Below are 21,925 nucleotides of genomic sequence, written 5' to 3' on the forward strand. Positions count from 1 at the left end.
CCTGATCACTTCCTCAACAAAATGTAACAATTTGGCACACATTTATCAAATGCAGTCAGGATGTGCAAGATCCATGGTAGGTGCTGACAGAAATGAAAGTCTATGCCCTCAACAAGTCTACATTCCACTTAGTGTCCAGGGCATATAACATATAGATAGATAAATAATACAAAGTATTTTCAGGTAAGACAAAGCATTAGCAGTTGGGTGGGGAGACTCAGGAAAGGGTTCATACAGGAAACACTAACTCCCTCTCCTGACTATCCATTGTCAGTCCTATTCTTTTTTGACCAAGTCATGTTAATTGCCATTTTTCAGAAATAATTGTTGTTTCCACAATTACACTAAAACTGAATAGTAAGGTATGCAGAATACAAAGAAACTGCTCGAGAACAGGATCCTCAAATCAAGCTCTATTGAGAATGGTAGTGAAAAATAGAATCAGAGACTGTAACTGAAACTCATTTTCCATTATTCTAAAATGTTATTTGTTTAATGATGGAAGTGTGGATATGGCAGTTTTGTTTTGTGTATATTTTGATCGTCTATATTAATTCATTTGGTGCTTATAATTTATTACCCTTTTTAATGGATTTACTGAGCTTTCTCAATTAGATTACAAATTTCTTAAGGGCAAGGACTGTTTTATAGCTCATCATTCATAGTGCCTCATACAAAATGACAAAGTAGAAATTTTATTAGTCAGAAGATAAATCTACAGATTTGAGTTCTAGATTGGCTGTTTACTTGCTCAGCTTTAAATAAGACACTTACTAATTACATTAAATCTTTATGCATGAAGTAAAAAGTGCTTTTAACTTATTGCTGTTGCTTTAGATCAAGTGTTTTGGAGATTCAGGGCAGCTTGGTATCAAAAGCCCTTACAAACTTTTTTTCTGTAAGCAATAGCTTCATTCCAAGTGAATGCTAATGGCTAACTTACAATTTATAAATGAAAAAACCAAACAAACCAAACCCTTCATTTGTCCTTCTAAGTTCAATATGAGATAATGTTTGTAGAGTACTTTGCAAACCTTAATTATTACATAATGTCCGATATTATTATTCTAGAACACTTTTTACTCAACATGTTTTAGCAGTAGAGGTTTTGGTTTTAATCAAAGTGTATGCAGCATAATATAACTTTGAAAACATTTAAATGGAGCATAATGAAATTTCTGAAAAGACAAAGTTGTTGGGGTTTTTTCTTCTTTCCCATAGCAGATTGTATCAATCCATAAGTCTCCTGTGTTGTTTTCTTTTCTAGCTTGATGACTGCACACTTCAGCTTTCTCACAATGGCACATATTTGGATTTGGAATCAACTTTAGCTGAGCAAAGAGATGAACTGGAAGGCTTCCAGGAGGATGCTGGGTAAGCATGGTTCTCAGTAGATTTGATAAAATATCATGTTATCAGGGAATGTGGATTACATTTGTGAAAATGGATTTTAAATGTAATGCACTGAAATGGTGAAGAGAAACTTCAGAGGCCCTAGTTTTATTTGTTTCATCTCTCACAATTACTGAAGAGAAGAGTAAACATAAAAGATGAGCATCCTCCATGGTTTAGTTGGGGGTGGTTTTGGGATCAGTTTCTCTTTCTGGTGAATGGCAAGAGGTTGTGGTTTGTTGAGGTTTGTTACGTTGAGAAGAACCTCTCCTGCCTGGCATTGTGAGTCTTTATGCTTTCTCCTGGGCCCATGTCCTAGGTACCAGTTTAATCCAGTCCTTTCCAATAAACATTTATTAAGCACCTACTAAGTGCCAGTTACTGTGCTAAGTGCTGGGTTCACAATAATCAAACCAGTCTTTGCCCTCAAGGAGCTTACAGTCTAATAGAGGGAGATGCCCAAAAGGAGGCAGGAAAGTGAGGGAAGAGGGAGAGGAAGACCATGGGATAATCAGCGAGGGGGCATGGGCATCTTGTTCCATGAAGTTGAGACAAGGCGGAACAACAGATGCAGAGTGGAGTGAGCCAGAAAGTCCAGTTTCTGCCCTCTGTAAATGGAAGGCATTGGGAGGAGTTTGGTACTCTACCCTCCATCCAATCAGAGAGAAGAGGTAGCTGAGGGAGATGGCATCAGTAGAGGTTTGAGTTACCAGAACGATGGTGAGATTAGAAGTGATTTAATAGCACCATGAAAATCTTAAAGAGCTACTTAAATGTGGGCTGTTATTTTAAAAAAAATCAGCTATCTAAATGTCTAATAGTTTTCAAACAAAAAAAAGCAGTAAAGGTAAAAATATATAGACTGTGCTGCAAACATTGTAGCATAAAATTCACTTCTCTGGCAGATAGGATAAAATATGACATTATATATGTATATATATAAAAGATTTATATATACGTATATATGTGTGTATGTGTATGTACATATATGTATACATATATGATGACATTATAGTGAAAGAAGGTGAGAGGAGAAGCTCTCAATAGGCCAAGTCTGTTGTGACTAGCACTTTTGGGAGAGGGGTCACTAATGATTCCCTAATAATCAAGCGTAGTGCTCTTTTCTCATTTCCTCATTTTCTCCATGGCATTGAGAGCTCTGTCTTCTCTTGGGTCTGCCCTGGGTCTCTACTGCTACCCTTCCTGCCTTAGCCAGGGTGTCCTCAGTTGCCTGCTCCTGTAAGCAGCCATCACACAGCTCTGTTGTAGATTGGTCCCTGAGAGCCAAGGGGACAATCCAGAAATGGGGGCAGGAAACTACCTCAGTGATCTGATTTCTAACTCTGAAATTCTGATTCATATTTGCTTTTCCTACTTCACAGAACTGCTGTTGAGATCAAACAAAATGACTTTATAAAATGTACTTTTTTTGAAAGTCTTTTGGATATTAGGATAACTAATCATAATAAGCCATACTAAATTAATCTGATTTCCTTTTGATACAGTCACTAGATCAGGGCCATACCAGAGACATATTTTGATTTCAGGTGCGCAGTGTTTTGGAAAGAACATTGCATTTTGAGTTAAAAGACATGGGTTCATTCCCTAAACTGGCCATTTCAGTGAATCAGTCTACAGACATTTATTAAGCATCTACTATGAGCCAGATACTGTACCATGCATTGGAGATACAAAGAAAGGCAAAAGATAGTCTCTGCCCTCTAGGAGCTCACAATATAATGCTTAAACTTAACTTGGCCAAGTTTCTGTTTCTTTTATATATTAAATGGAAATAATAGTCCCATTTCTATTTTCCTTATTCTGCTGGATGGATAATGAACCTGCCTTAGAGTTAGTAAGACCTAGGTTCAAGTCCTTTCTCTGACACATACTGGCTTTTGATCTTAAACTTATCACACAGGCAACTCTAAGACTATAAATCACAGAGCAAGTGATGACTCTATTAATCGAGCTAGTTTCCTTGTTGAGAGTTCCCATAGCACTGAAACCACAAGTCCAGCCCCAAATCTTTCTCTTACAAGGCTTAAATAGTGAATTTAAGATGTTTTATAACAATAAGGTATCACTTAAATGCCAGATACCATTCTTTTTTAAAAAATACAAGAATATGAAAAGGATTTGTAATTTCCCACCAGTGTGGGAACTCCTACTGAAGATTAAGGCCTTTCTCTGACTCTTTATATAAGTCACTGGTAGTTGACTGAGGCACAGTGTGCGACTTGACCATGGTCACACAGCTGGTAAGTGCTAGGGGTACAATTTGAACCCAAATCTACTTGACTCCAAGTCAAGCACTATATCCACTATACCATACTGCCTATCTATAATTATTATTATTAAAACACTTAGAAACAGGCCTCCAGGTATTGGGTGATTGGGTCTTATTCAGAGATTTATGGCAGCCTATGAACAAGAGTTGCATGGATGAGAAGGTCTTCATGGAGTGCACTGTGTATTGTTGTTGCTATTCCTTCAGTCTGGAAAAGGAGGACCAATGACACCATGAGGGTGATGTCTTGTCTTGCCTGTGAATTGGGTTTAAATGAGGCAGAGCTGTGCAGAGTCATCAGAGATACTTTCTCCTCCAGAGTTATTGGAGTCCAGTGATGAGACAAGAGTCAAGATGATTGGCAATGGTCCAGGATGCAGTGGGTGATGTTGGCCTTTCTAAATTAAGGTCTTTCCCAGGTCTCAGTTTGTCTGAGGCCATGCCCATTCAATAACTAAGACTTGGAAGTTGGAAGAAATCCAACTACATGGCACAGTACAGCTAGGTGGTGCCATCTTCCTCCATAGTGGAGTTCAAATCCAGCCCCAGACACTTACTAGCTATATGCTTTGGGCAAGTGACTTAACCTCTGCTTACCTTGGTTTCCTCCACTGTAAAATGGGGAGAGTAATAACAACTACTCCAAGATTTGTTGTATGGATTAAATGAGAAAATATTTGTAACACCCTTAGCACAGTGCTTAGAACACAGTAAATGCTATACAGATGTTAACTGTGGTGATGATGGTGATGATGACGATGTTCCCACCATATCAGTGAGTTCACAGATTTATTGAAGATGTATTCAAGCATTTGGAATTTTATTTTCTTGAGCACAAGGTGTAGAGATGTGTCTGGGATGATGGTATAAAATTGAATTAATAGGTAGTTGAATAACCCTACCGAAAAGGTTTGATTAAGGCAAATTTGTTAATGAGGAAATTTTCTAGTGCCATGCCATAGTGCTCCGTGTATAGTTTTATCCATTTGAAGACTTTTTATCAGTGATATAACCAAATGTATAGAAACATGCTTGTTAGATTTACAGAGGTAACAAAACTGGGAGGGACAACAAGTATGTTCATAACAGTCACTGCTGACTTTCCAGTCTTTTTACTAAACCTTATGTTCCACCACATAGTCTGGGTACCAGAGATACCAGCCTTCTTGCTATTCATTAAAGAAGACAATCTATCTCCTGACTCCAGGGATTTTCACTGATAGTCCCTCATGCCTGGAATGCTTGCCTTTCTTGTCTCTGTATCCTGGCTTCCTTCTAACCCCAGCTAAAATCCCACCTCCTACAGGAAACCTTTCCTGATCTCCCTTAGTTCTGGTGCTTTCCCTCTATTCATTATCTCCAGTTTATCCTGTCTGTAGCTTGTTTGTACATTAGTTGTTTGCATGTTGTTGCCTCCTTTTGATTGTGAGCACCTTGAGAATGGGGATAGTCTTTTGCCTTTCTTCATATCCCCAGCACTTAGCACACTTGTGTGGCATGTGGTGGGTACTTAATAGATTTTTACTGATTGACTAGATTCTTCTCTCTTGGTTCTCCTGCCTATCTAACCACTCCTCAGACTTTTTTGGTAGACTTTCCCCTGCAACATATCCCCTAACTGTTGGTGAAACCTAAGGCCATGTCCTGGGCCCTCTCCTTTTTTCTTACTACTCTCTTGTAATTGGTGACCTCATTAGCTTTCATGAGTTCAAGTATTTCCATGTAGATGACTCCCAGATCTATGTATTCAGCTCTAGTTTCTGTACTGAACTCTAGTCTCTTATCATCAACTTTTTATTGGGCATTTCGGATTGGGTGTCCTATAGACATTGACATTTCTAAAACAGAATTTAATATTTCAACATTCAACTCCACAGTTCTAAAACAGAACTTACTATATTTTCTTCTAAACCCATTCCTCTTCCAAACTTTCCTCTGACTGTTGAGGGCACCATCATCCTTCTTGTTACCCAAGTTCAAAATCATGATGTCATCCTCAGCTTCTCATTGTCACTCATCCGACATATCCTAGTAGTTGCCAGGCATCATTGTTTCTGTCTCAACATCTTTCTCATAGGTCCCCTTTCCCTTTTCCACACAGGTACCACACCAATTCACCTCACTTATCCAACCAATCACCAGATCTTGTCATCTCTGCCTTCATATTTATCCTCTTTATCCTCTGTGCTCCACTCACACTAGTTCAGGCCCTCATCACCTCTATAATAATAGTCCTTTATTTGGTCTGCCTACCTCAAACCTCTCCCTACTCCAGTCCGTCTTCCATACAATGAAAGGTCTGTTTGTTTTTTTAACGGGGGTTTAATACCAGTCCTGTAACCATTTTATGTAATGCCACAGAATGTTTTATCATCACCACTATCATCACCACTATTATAATCTATGTTCTGTGTTCCGAGGCTGGATTGTTTGAGTTTCAGATGCCTTGCTGTTGGTAGAAGAGGGAGGAAACCCAGGACCTAGGTCAGGGAAATTAGCATAGTGGTCTAGAAAAGGAGAGAGGGCACAATGAAAACAGACTATATTCCTTTTATCTTATAGTAAACAGATGGGAAAGGGAGAGGGTTGGCCCATGCATCTTACTATTTCTTTTGACTCACTCTCCCCAGAAGAATAGATCAGATTTATCTTCAGGGTAGGCACTTTGGGGTTAGTATGATTTCTGGGCAAAGTGGAAGTTTTCCCTGTTCCCTTCTCTCTAAAGTTATCTCCCTCACTGTAGCTTGAAATTCTTTTAACAGTAGACAAAGGCTTACAGGCCTTAGAGATAAAAGGTTTTAAAATACAAATCCTTAGGGGATCTACAGACATTGATGTGAAATGCTTTATTTAAAGTGTATTTGATGGTTATCAGATCCTTTCCGGTTTTAATAAAGGGAAGGGGATTGTAAAACACCTCTGCTTGGAGTTTGAAGGTGGGAGAAAGGGAAAGGGAGAAATGGAGGTTGGAGATAAGCTTTACTGATTTCACAATCTTGACAAGGGCCAGCACTGTTTATCTTCATCTGTGTCTGCACTGTTAGAAATGTGGTGGTAAGATATATTTCATGTCTAGCAATGCAGGCACGTTTGTGGAAAGTATGCTCACAGTTCATGCTGAAAGGTTTGGTTTTTGTTTGGGAGACAGACTGAGGTAGGGAGGGATTCTTAACTGGGAGGTGTGTGAACTTGACTTTTAAACATATATTTTGATAAATTTATTTCAATGTAATTGGTTTCCTTTGCGATCTTCTGTGTTTTATTTTATGCATTTCAAGACTTTATTCTGAGAAGTAATCTGTAGGATTCACCAGACTGGCAAAGAACCCTTGTATAGTGGATTTGGTTGGAGATCTGGACTTGAATCCCTGCAATGATTATTTTATAACTGTGAATTTGAGTCAGTCAATTAACCTCTCTGAACCTCAGTATCCTTATCTGTAAAATGGGGGTGGGGCCAATTGAAGTAGTTGAATCCTGTGATCAAACTCTATCCTGGAATAGTTTAACCAACAACTCTCAAGGAATTCACAGTCGATTGGGGGGATATAGGCAAACATTTATGTATAAATAGGTTATCTACAGGATAATTGAAAATAATCAACAGAGGAAGGCACTAGAATTACAGAAGATTGGGAAAGGCTTCTTGTAGAAGATTTGATTCTTTAGCTGGTACTTAGCAGGGAAGTCAGGAGGCAGAGGAGGAAAGGCATTCCAAATAGGAAGGACAGCCAGGGAAAATGGCCAGAGAATCAGGAGATGGAGTGGCTTGGGCAAGGAGGCTGGTGTCACTGGGTTAAGTGACTTGCCCAGGGTCACACAGCTAGTAAGTGTCTGAGGCCAGATTTGAACTCAGGATGATGAGTCTTCCTGACTCCAGGCCCAGTGCTCTATCCGCTGCTCCACCTAGCTGTCCCAATCCCTAGCATCACTCCAGGCCCAGTGCTCTATCCGCTGCTCCACCTAGCTGTCCCAATCCCTAGCATCCTTTAACTCGTGGCTCAAGTGCCAACTGCTGTCCTTTCAGGACGTATCCTTCCTCACCTTATTAATTTCTCCTTCTAGAAATTATTTTACGTATGTGTGTTATGTTAATGGTTATACATGTATTCCCCATGCACCCAGCAAAATAAGTATGCTGCCTGAACACAGGGACTTTCTTTGTATCTATATGTTTATAAATGCTTATTGTCTGCCTGTACAAGGCCAGCACAATGCCTTGTTCTTGTGAAATTGAATTGTTACATTCCCAGGGGCAGTGGCCCTGGGGGGCTCTCCCAATACCTCTTTTAGTTATGTGTTGTTAGGAAGGTCAATACTACTCAAGAACTCATTGAGTTAAAGAATAATTTCTTCTTAATTAGAAATAGCCCTCATGAGGCAAATCATATTTACTGGCCTACAACTCCTAACCTATTAAGTTTTTTGTAGATTTTTTTTAATGTAACAAAATGATAGTGAACATTTTAAATACAAAATAATTAAGTACAACAGGCCATATAAAAGTGGTAATATTTTCCATGCAATATTTTATGTGGATTTTGCATAGTGAGGGATTTTGTTTCCTTGCTTTTTGTCTTCAACCTAGTTATGACTATAATGCAGAGGGTAAAAATTAACTCACTCATTGTTTTGAATGATCATTCAAGCCACATGTATTTGACTAATGAAGGGTAGAGGGAAAAGACCTTCAAACGTGAAGGACAAAGTAATTATTTATATTAGTTAAAGTAGAACAAAATATGCTAATTTATTCCTAAGGTTGCAGAAATTAGCAACATCAGGAAAGTGTGGAACAAAAAGATTCGAAGAACAAAGAAGCCTGGGTTCTGCCATTAATGGCCAATTTCCCAGAGAGTAACTAGCTTTAGATTCAGAGGCCCTGGGGTCCAGTCTGCCTCTTCCACTTCTACCTTCTGCAGGGTAGATCTTTTGCAAGGCACTTAAGCCTCCTCATGCCTTGGTTTCCCTAGCTGTAAAATGGTGAAGTTGAATTAGATGATTTCTAAGGATCCCTCCAGCAGTAAATTTGAAATCCAGTGATGTTCTGGGGCTGTTTCCTTATTCGTAAAATGATAATAGATAAATGTCAGATATTATTTTCTAAGTTTTCTTCTAGTTTTAAAATTATAGGATTCTAAATTCTATGATTATATGGTAGGACTTAATTTATTATGAAACATACATATATCAGAGCATAAAAATGTAATTTTATTATGTATTATAAATTTTACATTTCTAAAACCAAATGTTAGCTGTAATGAATAATGATTATGCACCCAACTTACAAAAACTTTCTCCCCTTCTGAAAACTCAAAGCTAGTTTTAGGAGGATGATTTAGATGGACTATTCAAAGTCTCTTTTAAAAGGTTATCCAAGTACATTTGAACTCATGTCTATTTTTTTCCTCTTGATTTGACTGTAGGAGACTCATATTCAGAATATTTTCATTGATGTCATAATTGGGAACATACTTAAAATATGTGAATATTTGAAAATTTCATTTAAGACTTTAGTTGTTAAAGTTTAGATAGGAGGAATCTTTTAGATTCGAGCCTCTTATTTATTTTCAACCCTGACATAACATGAAGGTCAAAAAGGAAACAAGTGAAAAAAAAAACAGTCTAAAAGAGGAGCAACCCCATCCTGCTCTGTTGTGAGAGTGGTGAATCTGTGAGTCGAATGTATGATGTAAGATGACTACAGGTAAAGTAAGGAAATCACATCCCCTCTGGGGCTCCTTCCTCAAATCTCATTAGGGTTATCAGGGTGAGTCCTGGGAGGGTGGCTGACTCCTCCTCTTTTTATGGTTCCAGGGATACCCTGAAGCATTGGAGTTTCTAGTGCTGTAATTCAGGAGCTCCCATCCAGTATCCTTCCCATTAATTTTCAGTTGTACAAACAATTAACTTTTAAAAAAGGGGCATTTATTGAGATGAAAGGGCATTTCCTGACATAGTATAGTAAGAAGAATTCAGACAAGGTACATCCTTGCCCTACAAAGTCTGGTGCTCCCTCTTCCCTACCTGGGTCCATGGAGAGACTGGATACAAACTTAAATCACTTAAACTGTGATTAGATCAGGATGGAGCACACCCTTACAATTAGATTGTCCCTGTGTGTATACATACCCCTATATGTATGTGTATATGTATATGTACATGTATATATACACATGGGCAGCTAGGTGGCACAGTGGATAGAGTGCCAGGCCTGGAGTCAGGAAGACCTGAGTTCAAATCTGGCCTTAGACACTTAACTAGCTGTGTGACCTTGGGCAAGTCACTTTTTTCCCTTTTTTAAAAATTTTTCTTAATTTTTAGTTTACAACACTCGGTTCTACATAATTTTGAATTTCAGATTTTCTTCCCTCCTTCCCCCCTCCCTCCCCAAGATGGAATGGAATCCCATATAACTTCCACGTATAACTTCACATTGAATTAATTTACACACTAGTCAAGTTATGGAGAAGAATTGTGATCAATGAAATGAATCATGAGAAAGAAGAAACAGGGCCAAAAAAGAAAACCAACCCAAAAACAAAAACAAAAGAGAGAAAAAGAAAAAAAAGAGGGGAAAAGGCTAGCACGAAGTGTGCTTCAATCTGCATTCATACTTCATAGTTCTTTCTCTGGATGTAGATAGCATTCTCCATCGTGAGTCCTTTGGAGTTGTCTTTGCACATTGTGTTGCTGAGAAGAGCGAAGTCTGTCAGGGTTGGTCCTCACAGAATCCATATATCTGTGGTTGTGTATAATGTTCTCCTGGCTCTGCTCCGCTCACTCAGCATTATGTCGTGTAGGTTTTTCCAGGTTGTTACGAAGTCCATATCATCCTCATTTCTTATAGCACAATAGTATTCCATTACCTTCATATACCACAGCTTGTTCAGCCATTCCCCAATTGATGGGCATCTCTTTGATTTCCAATTCTTAGCTACCACAAAAGAGCCACTATAAATATTTTTGTACATATGGGTCCTTTTCCCGCTTGTGTGATCTCTTTGGGATACCACCCTAGAAGTGGTATTGTTGGGTCAAAGGGTATGGACATTTTTATAGCCCTTTGGGCATAGTTCCAAATTGCTCTCCAGAATGGCTGGATCAGTTCACAACTCCACCAGCAATGTAACAATGTTCCAATTTTCCCACATCCTCTCCAGCATTTATCATTTTCCTGTTTTGTTATTTTAGCCAATCTCACAGGAGAGATGTGGTATCTAAGAGTTGTTTGGGCAAGTCACTTTTAACCCTGTTTGCCTCACTTTCCTCATCTGTCAAATGAACTGGAGAAGGAAATGGCAAACCACTCCAGTATCTCTGCCAAGGAAACCACCCATGGTGTCATGAAGAGTTGGACACAACTTGAAACCACTGAACAACAACAACATGTATACATATATAGGGACAATACAATTGTAAGGGAGTGTTCCACCTCAGTCTAATCATAGTTTACGTGTGTATACGTATGTCTGTTATATATATATATATGCACATATGTTATGCATATATGTCTACGTATGTATGTTAAGAAAACAGTTCTGATCTTTGTTCAGGTCTGCCACTAAAAATCTACATTGCCCTGGATTCTCAGGATACCAGTTTCTGTACCTGTAAGATAAGGAAATTGTAGCAGATGATCTCTAGGGTCTTTCCCAGGTCTGTCAGAGACTGTCAGTTTAAGACTAATTTTCTCAAGCTATAATAAAAAGCAGCCTCATCATTTTATAGATTTTTTTAAATTTAAATTTATTTATTTAACATATTTAGTTTTCAGCATTGATTTTCACAACAGTTTGAATTACAAATTTTCTCCCCATTTCTACCCTCCCCCCCACTCCAAGATGGCATATATTCTGGTTGCCCTGTTCCCCAGTCAGCCCTCCCCTCTATCACCCCTCTCCCCTCTCATCCCCTTTTCCCTTCCTTTCTTGTAGGGCAAGATAAATTTCTACACCCCATTGCCTGTGTATCTTATTTTCTAGTTGCATGTAAAAACTTTTTTTTTTGTTTTTGAACATCTGTTTTTAAAACTTTGAGTTCCAAATTCTCTTCCCTCTTCCCTTCCCACGCCCCCTCCCTAAGAAGTCAAGCAATTCAACCTAGGCCACATGTGTATCGTTATGTATAACCCTTCCACAATACTCATGTTGTAAAAGACTAACTATATTTTGCTCCTTCCCAACCCATCCCGCTTTATTGAATTTTCTCCCTTGACCCTGTCCCCTTTCCAAAGTGTTTGTTTTTGATTACCTCCACCCCCATCTGCCCTCCCCTCCATCATCCCCCCCTTTTATTTTTTTTTGTCTTCCTCCCTCTTCTTTCCTGTGGGGTAAGATACCCAATTGAGTATGCATGGTATTCCCTCCTCAGGCCAACTCTGATGAGAGCAAGGTTCACTCATTCCCCCCTCACCTGCCCTCTCCCCTCCTCCCACAGAACTGTTTCCTCTTGCCACCTCTATGTGAGATAATCCACCCCATTCTATCTCTCCCTAGTTCTCTCTCTCAGTATGTTGCTCTCTCATCCCTTAATTTGATTTTATTTCTTTTAGATATCTTCCCTTCATCTTCAACTCACCCTGTCTGCTCTCTTTTATATATATATATATACATATATATATATATACACACACACATAGATATATACATACATACACATTCACCTATATATACATAAACACACACACACACACACATATATATATATATGTATATATATATATATATGCATATTCCCTTCAGCTACCCTAATACTGACGTCCCATGTATCATACACATCATCTTTCCATGTAGGAATGTAAACAAAACAGTTCAACTTTAGTAAGTCTCTTGCAATTTCTGTTTCTTGATTACCTTTTCATGCTTCTCTTGATTCTTGTGTTTGAAAGTCAAATTTTCTATTCAGTTCTGGTCTTTTCACTGAGAAAGCTTGAAAGTTCTCTATTTTAGCAAAAGTCCATATTTTGCCTTGGAGCATGATACTCAGTTTTGCTGGGTAGGTGATTCTAGGTTTTAATCCTAGCTCCATTGACCTCCGGAATATCATATTCCAAGCCCTTCGATCTCTTAATGTAGAAGCTGCCAGATCTCGGATTATCCTGATTGTGTTTCCACAATACTCAAAGTGTTTCTTTCTGACTGCTTGCAATGTTTTCTCCTTGATCTGGGAGCTCTGGAATTTGGCAACAATATTCCTAGGAGTTTTCTTTTTGGGATCTTTTTCAGGAGGTGATTGGTGGATTCTTTCAATTTCTATCTTACCCTCTGGCTCTAGAATATCAGGGCAGTTCTCCTTGCTAATTACTTGAAAGATGATGTCTAGGCTCTTTTTTTATCACGACTTTCAGGTAGTCCAATAATTTTTAAATTATCTCTCCTGGATCTATTTTCCAGGTCAGTGGTTTTTCCAATGAGATATTTCACATTGTCTTCCATTTTTTCATTCCTTTGTTTCTGTTTTATAATATCTTGATTTCTCATAAAGTCACTAGCTTCCACTTGCTCCAATCTATTTTTAAGGTGGTATTTTCTTCAATGGTCTTTTGGACCTCCTTTTCCATTTAGCTAATTCTGCTTTTTAAGGCATTCTTCTCCTCATTGGCTTTTTGGAGCTCTTTTGCCATTTGAGTTAATCTGTTTTTTAAGGTGTTGTTTTCTTCAGTGTATTTTTCAGTATTTTTTTGGGTCTCCTTTAGCAAGTCATTGACTTGTTTTTCATGGTTTTCTCGCATCCTTCTCATTTCTCTTCCCAATTTTTCCTCTACTTCTCTAACTTGCTTTTCCAAATCCTTTTTGAGTTCTTCCATGGTCTGGGACCAGTTCATGTTTTTCTTGGAGGCTTTTGTTGTAGGCTCTATGACTTTGTTGTCTTCTTTAGGCTGTATGTTTTGGTCTGCTTTGTCACCAAAGAAAGAATCCACAGTCTGAGACTGAATCTGGGTGTGCTTTCGCTGCCTGGCCATATTCCCAACCAACTTGACCCTTGAGTTTTTCAGTGGGGTATGACTGCTTGTAGACTAACGAGTTCTATGTTCCACGTTTGGGGGGGAGGTGCCAGCTCTGTCACACCCTCACTACTCCTTCCCCAAGAATCCCCAACCTGAACTAGGCTTAGATCTTCAGCAGGCTGTTGCACTCCTGCTCTGATCTGCCACTTAATTCCTCCCACCAAGTGGGCCTGGGGCCAGAAGCAGCAGCAACTGTAGCTGCCCCACCTCCGCTGCCCCTGGGGCTGGAAGCCGAACCGCGAACTCCTTCCACTCCCGCAGCTTTTCCCACTAACCTTCTCTGCAGTCTTTGGTGTTTGTGGGTTGAGAAGACCGGCAACTGCTGCAGCTCACTGACACAGGGCACCAGGGCCCCATGCCACTCAGGCTGAGCTCTGCTCCACTCTGTTCCCAGCTCCCAGCTCCCAGCTCCGTGTGGAATAGACCTCACCCAGAGACCATCCAGGCTGTCCTGGGCTGGAGCCCTGCTTCTCTCCGCTGTTCTGTGGGTTCCGCCGCTCTAGAATTGGTTCAGAGCCATTTTCTATAGGTTTTTGGAGGGACTCGGCAGGGAGCTCAAGCTGGTCCCTGCTTTCCAGCTGCCATCTTGGCTCCGCCCCATCATTTTATAGATTATACCACAGGGTTTGAGGTTTTTTTTTAAGGAAAAAAGGCTGTCAGATGAACTACCTTTTTCCCTTTCTGTTGTTCTGAGACGACTAATAGGCTTTGCATTTATGGAGTGCTTGCTTTGTGCACAGCACAGTGCTAAGTTCTTAGCTGCGCATGGTCCCCCAAAGTGTAGATTGTAACACTTCGTCACAGAGTCAGGTTAATTCTTCCTAGGCACTTTCGGAAGCTGTTACCAGGTAAAGGTTGTTGCTTGTTTCTGGCTTTTTAAGCCCACGGCTAGGCTTTTCTTTTAGGTATGGGTAATGGAGAGAATGATTTCTACAACAAACTGTCTATCCAGTTATTCCTTTTTTTTCTAGAAAAAGGTTTCAAAATAATGCCATTCATGTATCAATTAATTTCTAATTTGTACATTAAATGGATCAGGATACATATGACACACTAGTTAGAACTGAATAAAAAGAAAAAGGAAACACACATAGGTTTTCTTGTCAGTAAACTTGACTGCTATAAGAACATATGCTAAAGGATCTTCTATTTTCCATCTAGCCCAATATTTGTTGCCTACAGAAATCTCTTTTTCCTTTCTTCAAATAGAGTGGTGGTTAAAATCCAGTATTGGTTAGCTTTAACTTTCTTTTATTCTTTGGGGAAAACCTTTTATTCGCTCCCACTTAGAGGATTGCTTCAGTACACATACACAACTCTTTGCTCAAACAAAGACATTTCAGGGCCTGCAGAGTTTTTACTTAAAGCCCAGCATACTCTCCATCAAATGGCCAGCAGTAACTAAACTTCACTCACAGATAACCCTTTAGATACATTTGTGCAAAGTGTCATCACCATTTTACAACCTGGCCTTTGAAACTTGTAGCCAGAGACTTCTAGAAGTTTCCAACTTTCTTCACCTATGCATTTTTAGAAATACTGTTAAACAAACTTTAAGTTTGAAAATAGTACTATGATTTCTGTATGGAACAAAATTAATGAAAAAAACATTAAAATGAATCATTGCCTTAAAATGTTTAGCATGCATCTTCTATTAAGGAGATCTCCAAATATCCCTGACTCCACCAAAATATGCGAGATCCTCATGTCTGTGATATGGCCAGCAAATGTGTGTGAAACCATTCCAGTATCCAAAATAACTGGCTTTACTTTGATATTTCTTGGTTTCCACATTTGTTTTTGTTCCTCTGCCAATGTTCCATGATTTTTTGCTTATTTTTTGGCAATATGTCCCAAGTGTGACAGATCTATCACTAAGTTTAATTGTATTATAGTTTTATGATAAAGCAGAATTTCTAATCTTTGCTATGATTGACTGTCATTCTAAATCTATTCCAGTTCATCGTACAGCTTATTTTCTACAGTATTCTTAAGTCCACAATTAGTCTTTTAAAAATATATTTGAGACCTAGTGGCTTTATCAAATTTTTAGTGACATCATTTGTCTGTTGTTAAGGTCTATAGCTGTTAGTCAAGTATATCCACAATCCATGGGTTCATTTTAATAGCTATTTTAGATCATTTGCATTTATCTTCAATGGATTTTCCCTTTTTAATAAACTTGTGAAAAAAATTTAATCATTATGTCCTAAATCAGCATAGCAAAACCTTCAGTCTCATCAAACATGCTTTATTCCAATAACAAATTTGATGTAGTTTTACTTCCTCTCTGTATCATTGGCTTAGTTACTTTAGGTGGGTATCAAGCAGCTCTCTTTCCTCTTTTGACTTTAAACTAGTAAGAGCTCATATTTATATATTGCATTTTGGTTGCAGAGTAGCTTTATTGTTTCTTCTGGTCCCCACAGCAATCTTGTGAATCTGGTGGTTAGAGTGAGGTGCAGAAAAGTTAATTGGCTTGGTGACTCACAGAGTTAGTGAATGGCTCTTGCCACTTTGAGTTATGGACTCAAACCCAGGTCTTTTAATTCCACACTTGGGGTTTTTCATACTATATATTCCTCTACAGTTGATGCCATTTTATCACAAATTTCTCTTGACTTTTGGGGTTATCCAACTTCTTCCCAAATTTTAATGATATAGAATGCAGCTGGTTTTACTGATACATTTTTTGGTTGCAGTCCAGTTTATTGTGGAAATAGTTCCTTATTTTTAAATTTGGGAGTAATACAACTTTATTAACTCTCCTTACAATTTGTCAGCCTTCTGATAACATAGCTTATGAGCCTGGTGGGGCCCTCAGAGGTCATTCTAATCTAGCCCACACTTGAACAAGAATCCTCTTTGCAGTATCCTTAACAAATGGTTACTTGACTTTCACACAGACATTTAGCAAAGATTTTGGATATTTCTAATTATTGGGAAATTTTTCTTAACATTAAGACTAACTCTTTCTTCTTGCACCTTCCCCCCCGCCTTATTTCTAGTTCTCTTTAGAGCCATGCTGGACAATCTAAGCCCTTTCCACACAACCTGCTTCAACTACAGAAGACAACTCTTGAGTTCCCTCTAGATCCTTTCTTTTCTAAGATAAACACCACCATTTTCTTCTACTGATCCTTGTTTGGAATGATCTTGACCCTTTCTACCATCCTCTAGCATTTTAAGCTCTTCATACCTTGACCCATTCCTGCCTTTCTTGTTTTCTGCTTTACAGACCACATGCACTTTGTGGTCCACAACACTGGCCTAATTGTAGTTCTTCAAACGCAACACTCTGTCTCCTATCACTTTGGCTTTGCACTGACTGACACCCATGCCTGGAATGCCTTACCCTATCACCCTACCTCCTTCAAGACTCAATTCAAATCCCACCTACTGCAGGAGGCCTGCTCTGGTACCCCTCGGCTGCTAGTTCCTTCCCTCCTCAGATTGTCTCCCATCTTGTTTGGATATATCTTTTTTTTTGCACTCAGTTATTTACATGTTGTCTTTCCCCCATTAGAATGTGATCTTTCTAAAGGCAGGTACTATTTCCCTCCCTTTCTTCATATGCCAAGTACTTAGCACAGTGCTTTGCCCATAGAAAGCATGTAATAAATGCTTATTGACTGACTGACCATTCTCGTTGCCTCCTTTATCCAGCCTATCCAGCCTACCATTTTTCTTTCTAAAGTGTAGTGCTCAGAATTGAACACAGAGCTCTGACAAGGAGGGAATACAACCAAACTGTTCCCTCTCTCATTCTGGGCACTCATATGCTCTTAATATATGCTAAGATCACATTAGTGTCTTTTTGGCTGCTGTGTCATGCTGTTGTCTCATTTTTAGCTTGTATTTCACTAAAAACTTCCAGATCTTTTATAGAACTATTTATTGTCTATTCTGTGTAATCATTTCTAACATCTTTGAGACTATGAGTGTTAGGGGCCCGCAGTTATGTATTATTCCCTGCAAGGGAGACTCACATAGTATGATTGATATCAAATGGCTATAAGTGAGCGATTGTTGGTTAGATAAATTAAAAAAAATTTTTTTATTGATATCTTTCATTGTTGTGTAAGGTGTTCCAAAAGTCTTAGTGTGAAGTTTAGTAATTTAAATCTGCACTAATACTTTTGGAACACCCTGAATTATAGTCATCTGATGTTATAGGATCATAGACTTAGAAGTGGATGGAACTCTCTTCATTTTACATTTGAGGAAGCCGAGGCACAGAGGGGTTAAGTGACTTGCCCAGGGTTACATAGGTAGTAAGAACCTGACTTAGGATTTGAAACTACATCTTCTGACTCCAAGTCTGAAGCTTTCTCCATGGTTCCTATTCTCCCACTCCTCATTTGAATCTTTTCTTCTAATCAAGACAAATAGTTCAGTAAAATCAATTGACACTGTGATTCCTGCATCTGACAATGTATTTAACACTCTGCCCTTATGATCTCCTGCCTCTCTGCTGAGAAGTAGGATGAATATTTCCCTACAGATTATAATAGCGAGAGGCAGCTGTGTATAGTGGATAAACCTGGCCTTGGAACCAGCAAGACATGAGTTCAAGTTTCATCTTTGACCCATTGGCTATGTGACCCTGGGCAAACTATAACCTCTTAGTACCTGCAACAACTCTCTAAGACAAATTTCAGAGACGGTGCTAACCTGCTTTGGTAGAGGGATTTCTTTTTCTTCTGGGAGTTAGTTTCATTGGGAGTACCAGAAAATTAGCCAAAGAGTGGTAACCTTAGCTAGAGAGCCTTCTGGTAGAGGTCCTACTAGGCTGACTTTGGGGATGATCATTAATTATGGGACACACGTTAAAATAATTGATTGAGATCAGCAAGGGCCCTGAGAAATAATATAGACCCATGCCTTCATAGCAGTGAGAACACTGAGGCCCATGGGGTATAGTGACTGGTCTGAGGGTCCTCTGGAAACCCACCTCTTTCTTTCATGGCACACTGACTATATTTCTCCTTCATTGATTTTTATTCTGCATCTTTAGGCAGAAAACATTTAATTATGTTCTGGAGCTTTAAAGAGCGTTAACCCTTTGTTCATGAAACAGATGAGGTAATGTCTTATGCCTGTTTAAAATAACTTCATTAGCTTAAAGTGGCAGTAAAGCATTAGATGAGAATATTAAATTTGGTGGGGTCAAGCTTCATTAAAATCATGTAGTATTTGATACATGACAGGAGATGGCGAAGCTAGTGAGCATGAAGAAATTACTTCATACATCTGTCCTGTGTGAATGTATTCTATGGTGTATGTCTTAGGGCTCATGGCGCCTTTAAATATTAGAAGCAGGTATGGAAAAATTTAGATGCCTATATGCACTACTGGTAAATAGACCAATTTTGTGTGGATTTGGGTTACCAGTCTGTTAACATGGAGAAGCTAGCATCTGTGGGAGGCAACCTTTATAGTTGGGAAAAGATCATTGCTGGGGAGTCATGCTAATGGCACAGTAGGCCTATAATCTTTTTATTTAAGACTTTAGCCAAGTGTCATGGAATATAAAACTAATTTCCTGCTTGTTCAAAGTGGCAAAGAGTGACCAGATTGTTACATGTAGAGATCTGGCTACCAGCGAGCACAGGGGGCTTGCTGCAATTAAGGTTGTCAGTTAAAGCCTTCAATTGAAGAAAGGCCATGAGGGTTAATTACTTCCTAATTAAAACTCCTATTTATTATTATTCCTCTTTTATAGATAAACAAACAGAGACTATAAAAGGCAAAGTGAACTGCTCAGCTACCAAGCGTCAAAGATAGAATCTGAATTCACGTCTCCTTCTTTTTAATTCTTACTTAGGCACCTAGATGGGCTTGGAGTCAGGAGGACTTGTCTTCGTGAGATCAAATCCTCAGACACTTATTAACAGTGTGACCCTGGGAAAGTCATTTAACCCTGTTTGTCTCAGTTTCCTCACCTGTAAAATGAGCTGGAGAAGGAAATGGCAAAACCACTCCAGTATCTTTGCCAAGAAAACCGCAAATGGGGTCATGGAGAGTTGGACATGACTGAACAACCACAGACTTCTTACTACAAGTCTGCTGTCCTGCGTTGGGATGGAAGGACCCTCAGAGGTCATTCAGCTCAATCCCCTCACTTTATAGATTAGGAAACTAAAGCCTGACACAGCCCAAGGTCACACAACCAGTTAGTGGTAGCTGGAATTGCAAAAATCTGTCCCAAATGGTAGTGAAATGTAGGTGTTGCTGTCATCGCTGCAGAAGCACTTTCATTTGTTTTCAACTTATTAACACATTCACCTTTTGGCTGGAAAGGTTCTTTGTCAACTAGAACAGAAGGAGGTTTTTTTTTGTTGTTCCTGTTTAGAAAAGTTGATTTAAATCAATTGTACATTTTTTGAGCCTCATTCTGGGTCTATGATTAGAATATGGTATAGACCAATTGCTTACTGAACTTAACAGGTGAAGATTTACTGATAAAATGGAGGATCCTAGGGGGGAAGCCTAGAGGTTTTCTTTCATCACAAGTCTGTATATCTTAGTAGTTTAGTGTTTTCTTCCACCTACTCTGAGATTATTTTATGTTTACTTAGCTATGTGCATATTGTGTCTAACCCCTTCCCCAATAGAATGTAATCACCTTGGAGGCAGGAAACACTCTCCCTCTCCCTGCCTCTGCCCTCTCTCTTTCCTTCCTCCCACCACTTCCCTCCCTCCCTTCTTTCCTTCCTTCCTTCCTTCCTTCCCTCCCTCACTACCTTTCTCTTTCTGTTTCTCTCCCTTTTCCCCACTGCCATCTTTTCTCTGACTCTCTTCCCACATTACCCTTTTGAAGGGATTTTATCAGATGAACTCTTTAATGATGGTTAGAACTTGAAAACCTCAGTTTTCATGAAGAATGAACATCTTGGTGCTGTTGGATGGCTGACATTAGACCAAGAGAGCCACAACACTGAGCAATGTATATAGACAGACCGTAACACCAGCCACGAAGGTGTAGAAAACACAAAGTGTGTGCTGAAAAAGTCAAGCATCCTTCACTGCTGTCAAGCAACATCACAAATTACAGAGATGGGAGTTCTAGTTATAAGAAATCATTCTCACATTTAAGAGAGACCTGTTTTCAAGCAAGATTAAGCTGAAAACTTGCCCCAAGAAGATAATGTCTTCCTGTTAAAAAGAGGTTCCATAATCTCTCTTGATCATTCAGGGTCCAGCATGCCTCACTTTCAAGAGACCATTTCTAATCTAAATCCTTTATGCTGCCATGTAAACCTATTCCTTTTCATCCTTCCTATAGCAACTTTTGATAGTTAAATGTACCATACTTCACCCCCTCTCCCAATACACACTATTAATACATGCATTACCTCTTGCCTCAGCTATCAAAATGGTCTCCTAATTGATCCTCATTCCTCAAGTTTTCCCCCCTTCCAACTCATTCTCCACACAGCTACCAAAATTATTTTTCTTAAGCAAAAGTATAACTTCTCTCCAAGGCTACTTCTCCAACTCTCACTGGAATTGATGGGCCAGGTCCCTAAGGCATTTGACTACTACTTCCAGAGTTCTTTGGTTAGCCCAGAGGAGATACCTTTCTGGCAGTGTAGTTCATCAGCCCCCAGCATTGTGTTTCCCACTAATAATCAGCCAGTCTTAATTAACTCTTTACCATGGGTAAAGCTGATGATAACTAAGATAGTATAACAAGGACAGAAGTTATAAAAACATTCTCCTCAGGATGCCCATCAATTGGGGAATAGCTGAACAAGTTGTAGTACATGAATGTAATTGCACTATTGTGCTCTAAGAAATGATGAGCAGGTGGACTTCAGAATAACCTGGAAAGACTTATATGAACTGATGCTGAGTGAAGTGAGCAGAACCAGGAGAACACTGTACACAGTAACAGCCACATTGTGCAATGACTGACTTTGATAGACTTAGCTCTTCTCAGCAATGCAAGGACCTAAGACAACTCCAAAAGACTCATGATGGAAAACGCCATCCACATCCAGAGAAAGAACTATGGAGTCTGAATGTAGATCAAAGTATACTGTTTGCTCTCTCTTTTTGTTTTGTTTTGTTTTTCTTGTGGTTCTTCCCATTTGTTCTAATTCTTCTATGCAATATGACTAATGTGAAAATATGTTTAATAAGAATGTATATGTAGAGCCTATGTCAGATTGCATGCCGTCTTGGGGAGGGGAAGGAGGCAGAGAAAATTTAAAACTCAAAAGCTTATG

The 21,925-nt window shown here is 39.1% G+C and overlaps 1 protein-coding gene across 3 annotated transcripts in view; it reads left to right on the forward strand.

Annotated features, from left to right (window-relative positions):
• The window catches only part of FHOD3 (formin homology 2 domain containing 3), a 726,388-nt gene that overhangs the window by 102,786 nt on the left and 601,677 nt on the right, over positions 1-21,925 (forward strand). For all 3 annotated transcript variants that reach the window (XM_036756241.1, XM_036756258.1, XM_036756249.1), the window contains exon 2: positions 1,268-1,374. In XM_036756241.1, coding sequence (XP_036612136.1) covers positions 1,268-1,374 — 107 coding nt within the window. The remainder of the gene's footprint in view (positions 1-1,267; positions 1,375-21,925) is intronic.

Source organism: Trichosurus vulpecula, chromosome 1, assembly GCF_011100635.1.
Source record: "Trichosurus vulpecula isolate mTriVul1 chromosome 1, mTriVul1.pri, whole genome shotgun sequence".
Taxonomy (NCBI): Eukaryota; Metazoa; Chordata; class Mammalia; order Diprotodontia; family Phalangeridae; genus Trichosurus; species Trichosurus vulpecula.